This window comes from Oncorhynchus tshawytscha, linkage group LG03 (genome assembly GCF_018296145.1).
Source record: "Oncorhynchus tshawytscha isolate Ot180627B linkage group LG03, Otsh_v2.0, whole genome shotgun sequence".
NCBI classification, from domain to species: domain Eukaryota; kingdom Metazoa; phylum Chordata; class Actinopteri; order Salmoniformes; family Salmonidae; genus Oncorhynchus; species Oncorhynchus tshawytscha.
In genome coordinates, this window is record NC_056431.1 from 55,195,055 (window position 1) to 55,215,952 (window position 20,898).

At 41.2% G+C, this 20,898-nt stretch overlaps 1 protein-coding gene across 1 annotated transcript; it reads right to left on the minus strand.

The window, feature by feature from the left end:
• Positions 1 to 987: 987 nt before the first annotated feature.
• On the minus strand, positions 988 to 2,302 carry LOC112224291 (taste receptor type 2 member 8-like). The gene has a single exon (XM_042320091.1). It carries the CDS (start codon positions 2,300 to 2,302, stop codon positions 1,349 to 1,351), a length of 954 nt encoding a protein of 317 aa, XP_042176025.1. The 3' UTR covers positions 988 to 1,348.
• Positions 2,303 to 20,898: the final 18,596 nt, after the last annotated feature.

A 20,898-nucleotide genomic window follows, 5' to 3' on the forward strand; every position in this document is an offset into this window, starting at 1 on the left:
GACGACATTTGAGATTGAAGGAATTGCTGACGTTAATTTAAAAAATACCTGTTCAGTTGCCTTTTGGATTATCCCAGTTAGAGGTTGAACTTTTGTCAGGTTGCACATTTGAGGTATAAGTGACATGTTGTCCCAGTTACAGGGCTCTCTTTAACTCAGCTGTGTGAGGAAGTAGTTTGTTATTTTGAAAGTCAAGTATAAATCTATGTCTGTTAGTTAATGTTTTGTGGGCCTACATATTTTGGCTCCATCTTTATTCCTTCTACGCACCACTTAAATAAATACAGGTTCAGGATGTCAGGCAGAATAGTCAGAACCGGGAAAACTAGGAAACAGAACTAGAGAAACAGGAAGACGGGAAAGCACGCTGGTAAGACTTGACCAGACAAGATGTACTGCCAACAGACAAACAGAGAATACAGCTATAAATACACAGGGGAAAATGGGGAAGATGGGCGACACCTGGAGGGGGTGGAGACAAGCACAAAGACAGGTGAAACAGATCAGGGTATGACATTGTCACTAAGATCTATTGGTTGTCTGAATCTCCAACTGAAGGAGTTTATGATTGAAAAACACAAATGAAGTGCAGTATAGCACATGCTGGGATATGAAAAACACCTTAAATGTACCATAACCTGGTTTGCATCTAGGATACAGATGGAAAACAACTTAAATGTACCATCACCTGATTTGCATCTCGGATAAAGATGGAAAACACAGGGCCAAGTCAACCAGTCAACCAAAATGAAATTTAAAATAAATTAAACCCCTATATAACTCATTTGTAAAATTGAAAATAGGTTATCACATTATATCTACATTATGGGCCAGATTTAATAAAGTGAACTAACTACCACTTTAAAATATTCACCTCTCGTGGACAGCATCGAGTAGCTGATGCCATTTCACATTATTTTAGTTATGGGGTTTCTGATATTACTTTAATGTCATTCAACTGTATTTCTGATTTGCTGTTGTAGTCTCAGTACCATTCATCTCAGACACCCAGAACTAAAATATTGCGTAATTACGTCAGATGCTCAATTAAATTCTGGGGGAGACATGTTAGAAAATGTACTAACGAGACTAGCAAAGTCTCCAGCTCTATAAACCGAAACTCTCAACCAGTTTCGGGCAAGTCTGCAGCCAAATGTCCTTTTCCCTTTAGAAATTAGAAAGACTCAAGCACCTGTAAAATCATGATTTGTTCAAATCATCAGTGACACAAAATCTGCATACTGGAACAAAGTTCCTTGTTAGTCGTTCCTCGTCTGTCGACAGATGCTACAACCAGTTATATTATTTGTATATGTCCAAGAGAGATTACAGTACCACAGTGACAGTATCATCCACACAACTTCAATGACCTTGCAGCCTGTTGAGCTTTGAGCCAAATATCAGCTGCCCTCTGTCTGAAAACAGACTGACCGATACCAAGGTTAACAGTGGTGCTAAACATGTAGAGAGAGATGACAGTGTAATAAGTATTATAGTCAAATTTTATAGAAGAGGGGTAATTGTCGCTGAAGATATTAAGGAAGATCCACAACGCACAAAGGAAGTAGAGAATTCCCTGCAGGATCCCAGTGATGGTGACCCTCATCTGACTGTGCAGGCGGGGAGAGGAGAAGGGGCTCCCGCTCTCTTTCATGCTCTTCATGTGTCTATGCAGGTAGCACACTGTGACCCAGCTCGACCCCACCATCACACACAGACAAAAAAACATGTAGATCATTTTGGAATAGAAACACACCAGGTCAGTGTAAAACAGTCCATCTGTAGAGCCAGAAACAGTGTCGTTTGTTGATGTGTAAGTGATGTTATCGTTTCCTTCGGTAATGGTGACATAATAAATGACTGATGCCAAGTCAAACAGAAATAAAACTCTGTCTACAAACAGGCTCCAGTAAATTATGATTTTGATGTTCCTCTTCACCCAGATGAAGAGAGCTCGCTGGGCTGGGACGATCTGGGTGTAGTAGAAGAAATTCAGCCAAACAGAGGTTGACATGCTGGTAAATGCAGCAAAGGATACAAACGCATCAACATACCGGGACTCTTTGCTTTCAGAGAGTAGCCACAAGCATTCCGCCGTGATAAGAAAGACCAGGAAAATTGTGGTGCAGAAAACCAAGAATCCCAGGAGTAACTTCACAGGCTGTTTGAGACCCTCTCTGCCTCGGGGTGGACAGAAGAGACAAAAAGCAAAAAACAAGTTTGCCAATATGTTGAGAATAGCCAGATGCCCGTTGACTATGATATAAGCCAATTCATCCATCACGATATAGGTTGACGACATTTCTGAAAATCCAGATGTTTATTGAATGTTTACAGGGAGTTACTCTGGGTGCTCAAGTGATGGAAAAGAAACCCTGTCAATATCTGAGGGTATGAGGCACAAACAATGAATACTAATTCAAATAGAACCTATTTACATTGTAAATATGTAAATGATTGGTCAGCAACAGAAACCAAAAAGGAAGGAATATTTGAATATAGCATTGTATAAGCTTCCCGAATGGTTAAAAAATAGCTAATTTGCTTTTGTTGTGGTATAGATGTGTCTTTATGATACAGACCTGTTGACAGGAATAATCTGGGTGTAGTATAAAGAAATCATCCAAATGGAAGTTGGAACTAGATAAATCTAATCAAATTGCATGTGTTACGTGTACCGAACACAACAGCTGTAGACCTTACAGTGAAATGCTTACTTACAAGCCCTTAACCAACAATTTTAGGGGTTGGATCAGCTTTAATATTTCAGATAGATTGTTGCTTCCATCAAAGTAATTGTCTGCATCATTTCCAATCCCCCATATATTTTTGGTGTAGATATACATACATACATACATACATACATACATACATACATACATACATACATACATACATACATACATACATACATACATACATACATACATACATACATACATACATACATACATACATACATACATACATACATACATACATACATACATACATACTTACATACATACATACATACAGTGGGGCATACAAGTATTTAGTCAGCCACCAATTGTGCAAGGTCTCCCACTTAAAAAGATGAGAGAGGCCTGTCATTTTCATCATAGGTACACTTCAACTATGACAGACAAAATGAGAAACAAAATCTAGAAAATCACATTGTAGGATTTCTAATGAATTTCTTTGCAAATTATGGTGGAAAATAAGTATTTGGTCAATAACAAAAGTTTATCTGAATACTTTGTTATATACCCTTTGTTGGCAATGACAGAGGTCAAACGTTTTCTGTAAGTCTTCACAAGGTTTTCACACACTTTTGCTGGTATTTTGGCTCATTCCTCCATGCAGATCTCCTCTAGAGCAGTGATGTTTTGGGGCTGTTGTTGGGCAACAGGGACTTTCAACTCCCTCCAAAGGTTTTCTATGGGGTTGAGATCTGGAGACTGGCAAGGCCACTCCAGGACCTTGAAATGCTTCTTACGAAGCCACTCCTTCGTTGCCCGGGCGGTGTGTTTGGGATCATTGTCATGCTGAAAGACCCAGCCACGTTTCATCTTCACTGCCCTTGCTGATGGAAGGAGGTTTTCACTCAAAATCTCACGATACATGGCCCCATTCATTCTTTCCTTTACACGGATCAGTCGTCCTGGTCCCTTTGCAGAAAAACAGCCCCAAAGCATGATGATTCCACCCCCATGCTTCACAGTAGGTATGGTGTTATTTGGATGCAACTCAGCATTCTTTGTCCTCCAAACAGAGTTGAGTTTTTACCAAAAAGTTATGTTTTGGTTTCATCTGACCATATGACATTCTCCCAATCTTCTTCTAGATCATCCAAATGCTCTCTAGCAAACTTCAGACGGGCCTGGACATGTACTGGTTTAAGCAGGGGGACACGCCTGGCACTGCAGGATTTGAGTCCCTGGCGGCGTAGTGTGTTACTGATGGTAGGCTTTGTTACTTTGGTGCAGGTCTACAATTTTGTTTCTGGTGTACCTTTGACAGCTCTTTGGTCTTGGCCATAGTGGAGTTTGGAGTGTGACTGTTTGAGGTTGTGGACAGGTATCTTTTATACTGATAACAAGTTCAAACAGGTGCCATTAATACAGGTAATGAGTGGAGGACAGAGGAGCCTCTTAAAGAAGAAGTTACAGGTCTGTGAGAGCCAGAAATCTTGCAGAAATCTTGCTTGTTTGTAGGTGACCAAATACTTATTTTCCACCATAATTTTATTTTCTCATTTTGTCTGTCATACTTGAAGAGTACATATGATGAAAATTACAGGCCTCTCATCTTTTTAAGTAGGAGAACTTGCACAATTGGTGGCTGACTAAATACTTTTTTGCCCCACTGTACATCAAAATAAAGCTTAACTTCTTGTTAATCTAGCCGCTGTGTCAAATTTCAAAAAGGCTTTACGGCGAACGCAAACCATGCGATTATCTGAGGACAGCGCCCCGCCTACAAACACATGAAAATCATATTTCAACCAGGCAGGTGCGCCACAAAAGTCAGAAATAGCGATATAATTAATGACTTACCTTTGAAGATCTTCTTCTGTTGGCATTCCAAAATGTCCCTGAAACATCACAAATGGTTCTTTGTTCAATAATGTCATTCTTTATGTCCCAATAATGTCAATTTATTTGGCACGTTTGATTGAGAAATACACCGGTTTCAACTCACCCAACATGCCTACAAATGATCTAATAAATTACCTGTAAACTTGGTCCAAACATTTCAAACAACGTTCCTAATCCAAACTCAGGTGCCCTAAAACGTAAATAATCAATCAAATTTAAGACGGAATAAACTGTTTCTAACACCGGATAAAAACAACGTGAAGCGCGCTCCAGTTCATGCGCACCAAAAGAGTAGAGTCCATTTCTCAAAAGAAAAACATCAAAAAATGTCTAAAGACTGTTGACATCTAGTGGAAGTCATAGGAACTGCAACCAGGTTCATAATAATAAGGGTATCACATAGAAAACAATTGGAAAATCCCATGACCTCTATTTTTTTCCCCTGGATGGTTTGTCCTTGGGGGTTTGCCTGCTATATCAATTCTGTTATACACACATACATTATTGTAACAATTTTAGAAACTTTAGAAGGTTTTCTATCCAAATCTAACAATTATAAGCATATCCTAGCTTCGGGGCCTGAGTAACAGGCAGTTTACTTTGGGCACACTTTTCATTCGGAGGTGAAAATACTGCCCCCTACCCAAGAGAGGTTAACTAAGTCATTGGTTCGCCCCCGTGAGTACAGACATGATCTGGCTTCATGAAACCGAGCTTTTCTATTGTTACGAATAAAAACTCTGAGACAATCGATCCCAACAGAATAAAAGCAACCACCGAAAAATCTATTCCATGAGAACATTTTTGAATGGTACTCTGAAGTATCCATTCTAACCAGAAAAGACTGTTCTTCAGGGAAGCAGAGAGAGAGAGAGAGACGCTGATGAACTGACTCTCCACAGATGGACCGGATTCCAACAGAAATCACGACGACACACTGGGCGTAAATATATATTGATTGAAATTATTCCTGAATGAGTGAGCGTTCATGTGCAAAGGATTAGCATTTCAATTAATATAATTAGCAACTGTGTAGTGATTCCTTTTGTATTTCCCGCATATTCTCAGTCCACACCCACTTTCCTTTGTCCACCAAACCGTCATATCGGCTTAGCCCACTAGGGAACCTCCCCTATCATTTCCTTGTAACCATATCTACTATTTGTTTTTTCAGTTATTACTTAGTGATTATTTAGTTAGTTTGTAAATAAATGATTAAGCCAATTGGTGTATGGATGATTCATAGTAAAGGCTGGGTTCGTGCAGATAACCAACAGTTGACGACATTTGGAATGAGACTAACGTGAGGTAAAGAATAATTCATTAATTAGAAGACTAATTGATCAGATATTAGAATATCTGAAGAGTTATATTAGGAAAATTATAACTGAAGATTTTCCTTGGTTCCCCTACTACCTAGTTAATCACATTTACTTGATAAGTTTAATCACGTAATAATAATTACAGAGAATTGATTTGATAAAATAACTGTCTTCACTTTTAATGATTGCAAAGACATGGCACTAGCTACTGAAGTTGGTAAGGCAAATTTAAATAAATTGCACTAACTGGACACAAAAACACTGTTCTAAAACCAAGAAAACAATGTACAATATACTGTACCTCCTCCATCTCCTGTAATTAGAAATAAATAATTTGAATTGAATAATATCCCCAAAAATTCTAGACTCACTTTTAATCTCTATCAGACAATGTCACCAAGCTTTTCAACACAATGAACCCCCATAATGCTCTTTGGCACAATCCCAATACAACACACGAGGTTAATTATATGATCCTAATTCTATGATTGGATGGACAACATGTCAGTTTATACTGCAAAAGTTTTAATTGGTTGGAGGACGTCCTCCGGACGTAGTCATAATTACCATGTATGTCTATGGAAGGAGGTGAGGCCTACGAGCCTCCTAGGTTTTGTATTGAAGTCAATGTAGCCAGAGGAGGACAGAAGCTAGCTGTCCTCCGGCTACACCATGATGCTAGCCCAGACAGTGCTGTTGAAGTTACTGTAGACCTTCATTGCAAAACAGTGTATTTTTATCAATTATTTGTTGACATATGAATATATTTAGCATATCTAAAAGGATAACTTATTGAATGTTTCACACTATACATTTTTATGAAATATCACTGAGGATGGTCTCCCCCTTCCTCCTTTGAGGAGCCTCCACTGCCGTATTCTATTTAATGCCATCCTATTCAACTATTGTTGTATATATACTATTATATCCTAAGTATTCTACAGATATACTAAAAGCTCTATCCACATCCACATACTGTCCAAAATGTCTATAATGTCTATACATCAAATCACATATAAATATTTATACTCTGATATATTTATATTCCAACATTGCTCGTCCTAATATGTATATATTTCTTAATTGCAATCTTTTACTTTTAGATCTGTGTGTATTGTTGTGAATTGTTAGATATTACTGCACTGGTGTGGAGCTAGGAACACAGGCATTTCGCTACACCCGCAATAACATTTCAGAAATATGTGTTTGCGACCAATAAAATGTGATTTTATTTGATTCATTCTATCAATTTATGACATTATTCTGTTGAGCAAGGCTTTATTTAGTCGACTAGGGCAACATATTATGAATACATGGTAACTTTTATAATTAAATGGATTATTGCTTTTGACATAAAATCAAATGAGTAGTTGCTAATGATGGAAGGGTTCCCGCTGGGCGGGGTAGATGCAGGAGTGACAGGAGCCCATTAGCTAATGTTACAGTATACCGAAACTTTAGTACTTTTTTGATTATATACATTTGGTTACTTTCGGAACTTCTGTCAAATTTGTTTTCCGTCATACTGATTGAGAAGATTGAGTCTATCTAGTAATTGGTCTGAATCTTTTCAACGGGGCCATAGTAAGCTAGCCAGGCTATTTGCACGTGCAGCTGACACACCCACTTTTGAGAGAAAGGGAGAGAAGAGAGAAAACGCTGACAGCATGGCTTCTTGTAACAAACCTATCTTACCTCCACACCTACATCTTGTTGACAAATCTGGTTCCAAGAGCGAACTACGTGAATACTTTGCTTACAGAAAAGAGGATGAGGGCCAGCCCACTGAAACAACTAAGCAAAAGGTGTTACAAAGCCAAGCAGGTCACCTGTGAAACAAGTCAGTATTCAACATATTTGATGACATGGAAACCGGCCACTAGGGGCAACAGTGAGCGCTGTTACAGGTTTTGCAAGGGCATTGTGGATGGGGAAGGTGGATGGGTGTACAGTTGAAGTCAGAAGTTTACATACACCAGGTTGGAGTCATTAAAACTCGTTTTTAAACCACTCCACAAATGTCTTGTTAACAAACTATAGTTTTGGCAAGTCGGGTTAGGACATCTACTTTGTGGATGACACAAGTCATTTTTCCAACAATTGTTTCCAGACAGATTATTTCACTTATAATTCACTGTATCACAATTCTAGTGGGTCAGAAGTTTACATACAGTAAATTGACTGTCCCTTTAAACAGCTTGGAAAATTCCAGAAAATTATGCCATGGCTTTAGAAGCTTCTGTTAGGGTAATTGACATAATTTGAGTCAATTGGAGGTGTACCTGTGGATGTATTTCAAAGCCTACCTTCAAACTCAGTGCCTATTTGTTTGACATCATGGGAAAATCAAAAGAAATCAGCCAAGACCTCAGAAAATAAATAGTAGACAAGTCTGGTTCATCCTTGGGAGCAATTTTCAAACTGCTGAAGGTACCACGTTCATCTGTACAAACAATAGTACGCAAGTATAAACACCATGAGATCATGCAGCCGCCATACCGCTCAGGAAGGAGACGCATTCTGTCTCCTAGAGATGAACGTACTTTGGTGCGAGAACTGCAAATCAATCCCAGAACAACAGCAAAGGACCTTGTGACCTGAAAGGCCGCTCAGCAAGGAAGAAGCCACTGCTCCAAAACCACCATGAAAAAGCCAGACTACGGTTTGCAACTGTACATGGGGACAAAAATCGTACTTTTTGGAGAAATGTCCTCTGGTCTGATGAAACAAAAATAGATCTGTTTGGCCATAATGACCATCATTATGTTTGGAGGAAAAAGGGGAAGGCTTGCAAGCTGAAGAACACAATCCCAACCGAGAAGCACGGGGGTGGCAGCATCATGTTGTGGGAATGCTTTGCTGCAGGAAGGACTGGTGCACTTTCATGAGGAAGGATAATTTTGTGGATATATTGAAGCAACATCTCGAGACATCAGTCAGGAAGTTAAAGCTTGGTCGCAAATGGACAATGACCCCAAGTATACTTCCAAAGTTGTGGCAAAATGGCTTAAGGACAACAAAGTTAAGGTATTGGAGTGACCATCACAAAGCCCTGACCTCAATCCTATAGAAAATGTGTGGGCAGAACTGAAAAAAAATTGAATAGTTCGCATAATTTCAGTTTATGTGACAAAACAAGCAATTATAGTGTAGAGAATCATTGTCCCATCTAATCAGCTGTGAAATATTTTCCATAACCAAAAATATTGTCAAGAAAAAACTAAACTTAAGAAAAGGAAAGATAGAAATAGCTCAAATAGAACAGATCTACCGCGTCTTGAACTTGCTTTCAATTAAGAGATCTATAACTCATAAATGCATGTGAATTCGGTCGGGTTGCCGAAAAGTTACATAATGCCTCTTTAATCCAATTCCAAACCTTAACCCTTACCTTAGCCATTCACAGTTAAAGCCTAAACTTATACACTTTGAGATTTGACGTTTGGAACAACTTCTAAATGTTATGTTTGAGAAACATCAAAGAACATCTAATTCTGACGTGAGTCTGAGCACTTTTAGACAAATCAGGGCAGTGGAAAGGAAGATGCGTTACAAAACTACATTCAAAAAAACATTTTACACATGACGTTTGCATTGTGACGTTATTCTACTAGCAATTAAATTCATATGATTTTTGAATGACAGTGACATGAACAGATATTCAGGATGACATTCATTTGAGCATTATAATATGAGTACAAACCAAAAGTAATGTGAAATGCAATCATAACTTGTAATCATAAGCTATGACAGCAATATATTTAGACTACTTCCCAATTGTCTGGGCTTGCTAGCAGTAGCCACTAGTCAGCCAGCAGCCCTGGGCGGAGCATTGCACCCTAGGAGTTGGAATCGTAGTATGCTGTGTAAAATCCATTGTATTTCTATAGTGTATAGACTATTGCAATACAGAAGCTTCAAAAATGACCTTTGGAACTAAACTTATTTAGCTGTAATGAATAATTCATCATAGGTCTAAGGAATGTCATTTGACCCAATATAATGTCCATGGAAATTCATCCTGGTATGTATCAAATTACATTTTGTATGCTCTGATTCTCAGATATGGTTTGGCATAAGGAAAATGTAAGATATTCTTCTGTTATTAAATGTTGTGATTAATCTTTTACAGAAATTGAATATAGAATAGAAGATCAAAAAGAAAGGAGGACCAAGGCACTCTTCATATAATTAATTAAAATGCCTTTATTTGTATGGCATGCTCAATGGAAACAAGGTTTTAAAACTCTGAAGTGTTCTGGCTGCATGGCCTTCGTCAGGGAGAACAAAGAAATGATCATACAATGTCCTCTTTTGAACAGATTTTTCCAATCAGCCCTGATTTTTTTATATTAAAAAAAATGTAACCTTTATTTAACTACGCAAGTCAGTTAAGAACAAATTCGTATTTACAATGACGGCCTACACCGGCCAAACCCGGACAACGCTGGGCCAATTGTGCGCCTGCCTATGGGACTCCCAATCATGGCCAGTTGTGATACAGCCTGGATTTGAACCAGGGTGTCTTTAGTGACACCTCTAGCACTGAGATGCAGTGCCTTAGACCGCTGTGCCACTTGAAGAGGGAGTAGTTACATAATTCATTGGACAACAAATAGTAAGAAATACTATACACATTAAAAATAAAAAAAATCGATATGTTATAAACAAAATCAGGTTAAAGCTAGAAGCATCAGAACGCCTAGAAAGGTAGTTCTAACCTTAAATATGCTGGGCAAAGTGCAAAGAATAGGACAACCATCTATTCCATAGTACATGAGAACACAGCATACATGGACAACAACAGTTTAAACATTGCTGAGGGCAATAGAGCAAAATGTCCACTAGATGACAGCAAATGGACCTATCACGACCCTACAGGAAAGGTGAGAAATTCATATCTTCATTTAAATCAGGGTACTTAGTGGCCTGTAGTTTGTAAATCCCAAAACTTTCCCTTTGGTTTAGCTGTTTAAGACAGTCCCCTTTTCTAATTGAAGATCAAATTCATTGCCTGCCCTTATGGCGTACTTGTGTTCCGCTAAGCGGTCTTGAAGGCTTCTCTTTGTCCTCCCTGGGCTGGGTTTCCTAAGATCATCGTAATTCAATTGAAACTAAGTGGACGAAAGATGAGACTATTTGGAATTGGCCATATGGAATGTTCTCTTTTGCAAATCCATTCCTGTCATCAACAGATTGGAATGTCCACAGTGCAGGGTGTTCTACATTGGAAGGAAAACTTTACCACGCTCAAAGGTATATTCAATGCCTGCTTTTTTTTTACTCAATCTGTAGATGACAGGAATGGATTTGCATTTAACGAAACGCTTGACATTTAGAAGCTGTGTCAACAAAATACTTTTTCTGTGCAATGGTTGCATTCAAAAGAGCCCTTGGGTTTGTGGTCTAGCCAAGTTTTTGAGGCTAAAAGAGAACATTCCATATGGCCAATTCCAAATAGTCTCATCTTTCATCCACTTAGTTTCAATTGAATTACGATGATCTTAGGAAACCCAGCCCAGGGAGGACAAAGAGAAGCCTTCAAGACCGCTTAGCAGAACACAAGTACGCCATACGGGCAGGCAATGAATTTGATCTTCAATTAGAAAAGGGGACTGTCTTAAACAGCTAAACCAAAGGGAAAGTTTTGGGATATATTCCATATGGCCAATTCCAAATAGTCTCATCTTGACCAACGACACAATGAGGGTGCAGAACGCCTTCCAGAACTAGAACTGAGGACCCTGGTCAGAGACCATGTCTAATGGTAGTCCATGGATCTGGAAGACGTGGTGCACCATGAGCTGGGCCATCTCTTTGCCAGAGGGGAGAGGAATGAAGTGGGCGGCTTTGGAAAACCGATCCACCATGGTCAGGATGGCGGTGTTGCCATCAGACAGGGGAAGGCCCATGACAAAGTCCAGGGAGATGTGAGACCAGGGACAGTGATGGACAGGCAGAGGTTGGAGGAGACCAGCCAGAGCTTGCCAAGGAGTCTTGTTCTGTGCACAGACCGTGCAAGCGGCGACGAATACGGAGACGTCAGAACCATGGTAGGCCACCAAAAGCGTTGTTGCACAAAGCCATGGTCCGACGGGAGCCCGGGTGGCAGGCAAGCCTGTAGGAGTGAACCCACTCCAGGACCGAGGTGCGGACTGCGTCAGGAACGAGCAGCCGGTTATCCCAGGGTTTGGCTGGGAACTCTCTGCCTTACGAACCTACTTCTATATTCCCCAGCTGAGTGCTGTCACCAGGCACGAGGTGGGTAGGATGGTCTCAGGTTCCGGGGAAGTAGCTGTGGGGTTATAGCGGCGTGACAACGCATCCGGCTTGACATTCTTGGATCCCGGATGGTATGAGAGGGAGAAGTTGAACCAGGCACGCTAGGGCCCACCTAGCTTGCCTGGAATTGAGGCACTTGGCAGTGCGGAGATATTCCAGGTTCTTGTGGTCGGTCCACACAATGAACGGATGGTCCGCCACCTCCAGCCAGTGCCTATACTCCTCCAACGCTATCTTCACTGCGAAAAGCTCACGATTTCCCACATCGTAGTTCCTCTCCGTGGTGTTGAGGCAGTGGGAGAAGAAGGTGCAGGGATGTAACTTGAGGTCCAAGGCAGACCGCTGGGACAGGACAGTCCCCACTCTGACATCCGAAGCATCGGCTTCCACCAAGAACTGGTGGGACGGGTCAGGATTAACCAAGATGGGAGCTGTGGTGAAGCGGTGTTTGAGATCCCGGAACGCCCGGTCACCAGCTCGGAACCACATGAACGAAACCTTGGGAACAATGAGTGCAGACAGGTGGGAAGCCAAGGTGCTGTAGCTCCGGATAAAGCAGCAGTAAAAGTTGACAAATCCCAGGAAACGTTGCAGATGTACTCTGGACATAGAACAAGTTCAATTTGTTACAAACGAACCAAAAGCACTAAAAGTCACATTTCATGCAAGATTTTTTTTAAACTAGTTCAAATTAATGATGTTTTCAATTCCTCTTTTGCATTCAAAGGCAGCTAAAACATTGAACATGTCAGAATTAACTTTATATCTATTGAATTATAACGTAAATTATAGGGAAATAATGCAGGTTCTAGAATTCCCTTCTAGCCAATCAGAATCAAGTATTCAACAATGCCATGGTATAAATGGTACTGAGCGTACAAAGTATTAAGAAAACCTGTTCTTTCCATGACATTGACTGACCAGGTGAAACCTGTTAAATTGTTAAATCCACTTCAATCAGTGTAGATGAAGGAGAGGAGACAGGTTAAAACTTTCCACCTTCTCCACTTTGCATCTCTGATATAGATGGAAATCACAATGTAGAAACATGGACCAAAAATAAACAAATAAATAAAAATGAACAATAATACATAGATATTGTGGCAGACCAGAGGGTTGAGTCAAAACGTTTACACAGAGTCTACACACGGACAGAGTAGGATTAGCTCAGTTTCAAAGGTGTTTATTAAAATAATAGTTAAAAAGAAAATAATAGGTCTCCCCCATGAGACCTTCTCCAGGATACCGTCTTCTGGGCTCTGGGTCTTGCTGTAACCTGTGGGGATCAAAAATTGAACTCACTCCTGTTACCTCTGCAACCGCCCCCAACTATACGGGAGTCCTTTCTTCCCCCACTCTCTCCCCTGTGTGCTGCCCTTCTGGCAGCTTTATGGGACTTGTACAGCTAATGAGCAATCAACCCTTGATTACTCACAAACTCCCAATCAGCCCCAATTAGTCCTGGCCGGAGAGCCCGTCGAGACCTGGCACGTCCAGCAGATGAAGCCATCGCCTCGTGATGTATACTCCATCTGTCACCAGGCCTCGACGAGTCTCCCGCTGGTGGGGCTGACGAGTCTCGTACCTGCTGTACTCTACAATATATAAATAGATAAATCTATTAATAGAAAAACATTTGAATAAAAGAGAAAGGGTAATTATCACGTTAAAGCCTACTCAATGGACCAGTTTCACAGACCCAGATTAAATGGGCGATTCCATGTTTTTGCTCTCTCAGATTGTTCTGGCAATTCTCACATAGAAACGTCATTGGGAGGAAGGATGTTTGATATGCTTTTTACATTTGTATCAGAATCTATTTTTGTGAAAATCATGATGAAAGTTTCCATTTTAGGCCCTTTTTAGACCTATATATTCCTCTTGTAAAACGCTATGATCCATGAACTGCACATGATACAGACAATGTATTGGTGTCATTATACTCTTTATAGTGTGCTCTAAAATAGGGAGTATGCCTAGATTATGAAATAAAAAAATCACATACATTTATTCAACATCAAATATATGAATATCTCAAAAGTACTTTTTGATTTAACTTATTTTTCGACAATATTGTTTGGAACGATTTACCCATGTCAAATTTCCAGAGTGGATGCTCTGCTAGGTTTGTCTATATGAGCCATTTTATATGTAGAAATGTACATTATATGTTTTTAACCAATCACATTTAACAAAGAGGGATTACACTTTTTATTGGGGCCTGAAGGACTACAAAAACAATTCTGAAGGGATCTTGTCCAACAGTTTTCTGAGGTATATCTATTAGGGAGGCAGGGTATATCGTCCTTCATATCGGTATCAGATGATAATGGCTTAAAAATATAATATCATTACTGAATCACCTGGAATGAGTTAACCATCTTTAATAATCTTTATCTGCAAAACTGACAGATTTTGATGACGGAAAAACACAAATGAAGTACAGTGTAGCACATGCCTGGGATATGGAAAACACCTTAAATGTACTGTAACCTGGTTTGCATCTAGGATACAGATGGAAAACACAGGGCCAAGTCAACAAGTTAAAAAAAGGAAAAACAATTAAATGAACACAGTATACTACTCATTTGTAAAAATAGAAAACAGATCATCACATTATAGCTACATCATGGAACAGTTTCACAGAGCCAGATTAAATAATGGGAACTAATTATCCCTTTAATGTTAATCTCTCGTTCTGGGTTGAGCACATGATCTAACTAGACTAGAGAAGTCTCCACTCTTCTGAATTGATACTCTCAGACAGTGTTTGGGCAAGTCTGCAGCCAAATATCCCCTTCCCTTTCGTAATGTGAAAGATTTGAGCCCCTGCAAATTGGTGATTTGAGATTACAGGACCACAGTGACTTTTTGATTTAGCTTATTTTTCGACAATATTGTTTGGGAGGATTTACCCATGTCAAATTTCCAGAGTGGATGCTCTGCTAGGTGTGTCTATATGAGCCATTTTACATGTAGAAATGTACATGATATGTTTTTAACGAATCACTTTGAACAAATCTCCAGCAGAGGGAGTTCCTTTTGAATACATCGTTCCATTCACTGTATTGGTGGTGCTAATAAACTTTATCATAAATGTAAAAGTAGTAGAGAATCCACTTTGTAAATGTGATGTACTTGTAGAGTATATTATCTTAAAATGAACTAAATAAATAAATGAATATGAACATTTTTATTTCAGAATCTAGACATACTCCATGTTTTAAAGCACACCATAAGGAGTATATTATTGACTCCAAGATGGTGTCTGTGTTATGTATGTTTAAGAAATGATAGGGTTTTACAGGGGGCATGTATAGGTCTAAAAAGGACATTAAAAAATGCCACTTTCATCGTGATTTTAAACATGATGGTTTGTGACACAATTGTATATCAAACATCCTTCTATGTGAGAATTAGCAGAACAATCTGATACCAAAATTATTTTGGGGCCTTCCTGGCATTGAATTGCAGAAATCCAGGTGCAGGTACTCTGGTTATAAACCAAGAACTAAACATTTAATTTCATGGACATGCAAAATCCTACATTTGACCTTTAACCATATTCAGGGAATTATTTAACCATATTCAGGGAATTATGACCTAAACCAGGTTTACCTATCTCTTTCATGATGAAGATTATTTTCACATAAAGACATGTTTCCTTTGTGTAATTACAGTCCATTTGAACCAGAAGCAGTGTCATTCATTGAGGAGCGCTGCTAGTTCTGTTATTTCCAGAGACATTGATGAGAAAAACTACTGAAATATTAACAGCAGCATCAAACAAAAACTAATGGCTTTCGACAAACAGGTCCCAGTATATGATGATTTTGATGTTCCGCTTCACCCAGATGAAGAGCGCTCGCTGGGCTGGGACAATCTGGGATTAGTAGAAAACATTCAGCTTCCAGGTGCTAAAATGCTGAACACCCCTGTCACACCCTGATCTGTATCACCTGTCTTTGTGCTTGTCTCCACTCCCTCCAGGTGTTGCCCATCTTCCTCATTATCCCCAGTGTATTTATACCTGTGTTCTCTGTTTGTCTGTTGCCAGTTCGTCTTGTCTTGTCAGGTTTTACCAGCGTGTTTTCCCATCTCCCTGCTTTCTGAAGTTCTGTTTCCTAGTTTCCCCGGTTCTGACCTTTCTGCCTGTCCTGACCCATAGCCTGCCTGCTGTTCTGTACCTTATTGACTCTGCCCTGGATTACAGACCTCTGCCTGCCTTTGACCCGTCTTTTGCCTGCCCCCTGTTTGGTTCAATAAACATCTGTGACTCTAGCTGTCTGTATCTGGGTCTTGGCCCTGTCCGTGGGACAGACAAAGATGTCACAGTGAAGAACCGCTACCCGCTACCACTCATCGCCTCTGCCTTCGAGCCGCCCCAGGGGGCCACCGTTTTCGCCAAGTTGAACCTGAGGAACACCTACCAACTGTTGCGGATACAGGAAGGGGACAAGTGGAAGACTATCTTCAACACGGCCAGCGGCCACTACGAATACCCGATGATGCAATTTGGATTTCCCACGCCCCTGCTGTGTTCCAAGCCCTGGTTAGTGACGTTCTCTGCGACATGTTGAACCGGTGCATTTGTGTCTTCCTGATGACATCCTCGTTTTCTCCCACTCAGCCCAAGAACACATGCTTCACGTCTGAAATGTCCTCCAGCATCTCCTGGAGAACCAGCTTTTTGTGAAAAAGGAGAAATGCGAATTCCATCGCTACACCATCCCCTTCGTTGGTTACGTCATCGCTGCAGAGAATGTAAAGATGGACTCCGGGAAAGTGAGAGTGGTGGTGGATTTGCTTCAGCTTACGTCCAGAGTGCAGCTGCAATGTTTCCTGGGATTTGCCAAATTCTATAACCTCTTTATCCAGGGTTACATCACCCTGGCTTCCCCCTGTCTGCACTCACCTCTCCCAAGGTTCTGTTCACATGGTCCCCTGCTGCTGACTAGGCCTTCCAGGACCTCAAGCACCGCTTCACCACTGCTCCCATATTGGTTCAACATGACCCGTCCCGTTAGTTCGTGGTGGAGGCCGATGCTTCGGATGTTGGATCGCCTCAATGCCATGGAGAGGAACTACAATGTGTGGAATTGTGAGCTTCTCTCAGTGAAGCTGGCTTTGGAGGAGTGGAGACACTGTTTGGAGAGGGCGAAACATCCGTTCATCCTGGGGAAGGACCAGAAGAACCTGGAATATCTCCGCACCGCCAAGAGTCTCAATTCCAGGCAAGCTAGGTGGGCCCTGCTTTTCGGCCAGTTTAACTTCTCCCTCTCCTACTGACCAAGATCCAAGAAAATCAATCCGGATGCGCTGGTACACCGCCATAGCCCCGCTGCTACATCCTCAAACCCCAAGACCATCCTTCCCACCTTGTGTCTGGCAACGGCACGCAGCTGGGGAACAGTGAAGCAGGTCCGTGAGGCACAGCGTTCCCAGTCGGGGGGGTGGGGGGCAGATAATGGGATGTTGGTGCCTGGCACTGTCCGCTCGTCCGTCCTGGAGGGGGCACACTCCTCCAGGCTTGCCTGCCACCCGGCTGGTCTACTATAGTCCCGGATGTCTCCGTGTTCGTCGCCGCCTGCACGGTCTGAGTGCAGAACAAGACTCCTCCGCAAGCTCCTGCTGATCTTCTTCAACCAATGCCTGTACCTCACCATCCATGGTCTCACATCTCCCTGGACTTCGTCACAGGTCTTCCCCCGTCTGATGGCAACACGGCCATCCTGACAGTAGTGGACCGGTTTTCCAAAGCCACCCACTTCATTCTTCTCCCCAAGCTACCCTCTGCCAAAGAGACGGCCCAGCTCATGATGCAGCATGTCTCCCGGATCCATAGACTCCTGGTGGACATGGTCTCCGACCGGGGACCTCAGTTCTCGTCTCTGTTCTGGAAGGCATTCTGCACGCTCATTTGGTCGTCGGCCAGTCTGACCACCGGGTTCCACCCCAGTTCAACGGTCAGTTGGAGCAAGCCAATCAAGACCTGGAGATGACTCTTTGCTGCCTTGTCATCACCAACCCCACCACCTGGAGCCAGCAACTTGTGTGGGTTGAATAAGCCTGCAACACCCTCCCTTGCTCTGCCACTGGGCTCTCGCCTTTCGAGTGTTCCCTGGGGGATCAGGGGCGGTCCTCTGATTTAGTTAACTCCAATCCCCTTTCTGAGTTTTCCTTCATTAAACAGTCCAAAATCACATTGTAAAATTGTGTAAACACTATCATACTCACTCATTCATCTTATACAACAATTAGATGTAAACCTCATATCTGAGGCTATTATATAAACAGTGTTATGGTAATGTGGCCACACCGTCTCCCATGAGCTTCCTGAAGTTGTGACAAACGGACCAATTCGTAGCTGGATTTTTCACCGATCTTTTATACTTTCTCCGGAACATGACATTTGTTCATACCTCAAGTTCTGTGAGGTGGAAGGATTTCCTTTGTCTCCATGAAAAACTACTCTCTATAACTGTGTGTCCATGTAGTCTTCTCAGGAATTTACGACCTCTGACCACAGCAGCCTAGTTGAAGGAGGCAAAGGGGGAGGCAGAGGGAGAAGGGGATGGTTGCTATACTCAAAGAGGCCAACGTCATGACACTGCCCTTCCAGTACCTACAGTGAAATAATATTACTTCAGTAGTCCTCTATTATGATAAAAACAATTCTCTCATTTAGCTCTGTTGTGGAATTTCTACACAGGTACACTCAAAGTCAATCTTAAATGAATCATTCTTTATTGTCAGTTAACCGAAGAGGTTCCAACAAACTTGATGCACCATAGTACACGTCTGTCAGGAGCTCTGTTGGGCAGTCCCGTTAGATGTCTTATATAGTTACATAGGGTTGGTTCCTGTATGTGTCTGGCACCGTCTCCTATCTTAACTTATAGAACATATTCTTGGTGTGCTGCCAGATGCTCCTACGGAGAGGGTCATGTCGCCCATCATATATTTACCAAGCACATACAGGAACCAAGTATTATTTATGACAGGAAAGACAAGATTAACATTTTCAAGGCTATCTCATCACATGATAAATGTTCCATCACAGCTCATTAGTACACCCTTGTGATTAAATATATATGTATCTGTTGTAGGTCCTAGGATACAACAATGAATCATGTTGAACTAACAAATACCCTCAAAGGATTCCTTACCATTTAGAACAATGAACACCTTGTGAAACAGCTGTGAAATCCAACCTGGCAATATTTATGATTTAAATATATAAACGTTAATATTTATTTGGTACAGTTGTGTCATACATTTTTTCACATATTATTTTTACACTCACGTGGTATCATAGACTGAAATACTGAATTCTGGTGTGTGGAATGGAGAGGAGGTGGCTGCTGTGTGGGTGGGGGGGTTCTGCCTGTCACTTGTTCTAAACAGCCAGCCAGTCTCGAAAGGGTGATTTGAAGAGGGAGACTGTGAAGTCCAGGCACTGCTGTACTCTCATTGTTCTGAGTGTTTGCGGTGCTAGTGTTTTTAGTTTATCTTTGTATCTCACATACTATATTGTGTGCCCAGTTTGATAGAGCAAGACAACTTTCTTAGCAGATAATGACAACATGACAATAACAGTAGGTGTAGATGATGTAATGAAAAGTTGGAGGGTGGTTGGTAATGGGGGACATGAGGTGGATCCATGTCTGAATGTTAGGCAGAGCCCGTAGGTCCTGGAGAACAGGAGCAGAGTTAAAAGGAACAGGGTAGGAGATAGAGATGGAAACAATAAACACACACAAGTTACACTTTACTGTGAGAAAATGTTATGGATTAGTGCAGTGTTATAAATGGGAGATATGTACTTTTCAACCGTTTTTGAAGGTATAGCCTATCTTAAGCTGGTCCCCCTCCAACTCAGAGCACAGGGAATCAGACTGATCCAAACTCACTGGTTCTGGTGGATGGGATACCTCCTGGGGGCCTCGGACAGTCGATGGTCCTAAAGTCATTTGGAGAGGTAAAGTGAAGAAGTACATTTTAATAAGCTCAGCATACCTACCATTTCTTGCTTTCACAAAAGTCAACCAAAGCTTAACATACTTTGTCTATTGGGCTTTACCGAAGTGTAGGGCGTCAGGGCTTTCAATGGACGACAGTCCAACTGTTCCAACTGGAGAAGATTGTTGGCTTCCAACGAGGTAACCTTAGGAAGACAAAGAGAAAAATATCAGTTAGGGAAACTAAAATTAGCTTCAAGTTATTTTGTGTCCAAATGAAAATAGTTATTATATGAGATTTTTATATTCACCTCAACAGATGATGACCCCAGCTAGGAGTGTCGTGGAAATTTCCTGTATTTACCAAATCATGAGAGCAAACCACACACAAGTCAGAGTTATCACAAAGTCCATCTTTAATTATATGAGCTCCATCACAACCCTGTGACTCTCAGATCAATTCAGTGTCTATCAATGAATTCTCTGAGAGTCCCTTACACATTGCAACTGAGATCCTTTATAGCAAAGACACACATAGCCAGACAGCATTGGCCATAATTTATCGTTCAGCTTTGTCTCCTAAACTATGTTCTTTTCTCAAACTCAGAACCTAAACAAATCCTCCATATCAACAGGCATATATCAAATCCATCCTATCTTGACAAGATCACAGAGACACATTGACTGGCACACAGACATTGTGGAGCCAAGAGATACACGCTTGACATCTCCCCTCTCTCCGGCCCAAGTAAC

Excerpts from the sequence above, each read along its gene's own strand:
- LOC112224291 (XM_042320091.1), bottom strand. The coding sequence starts at position 2,302 with ATGTCGTCAACCTATATCGTGATGGATGAATTGGCTTATATCATAGTC.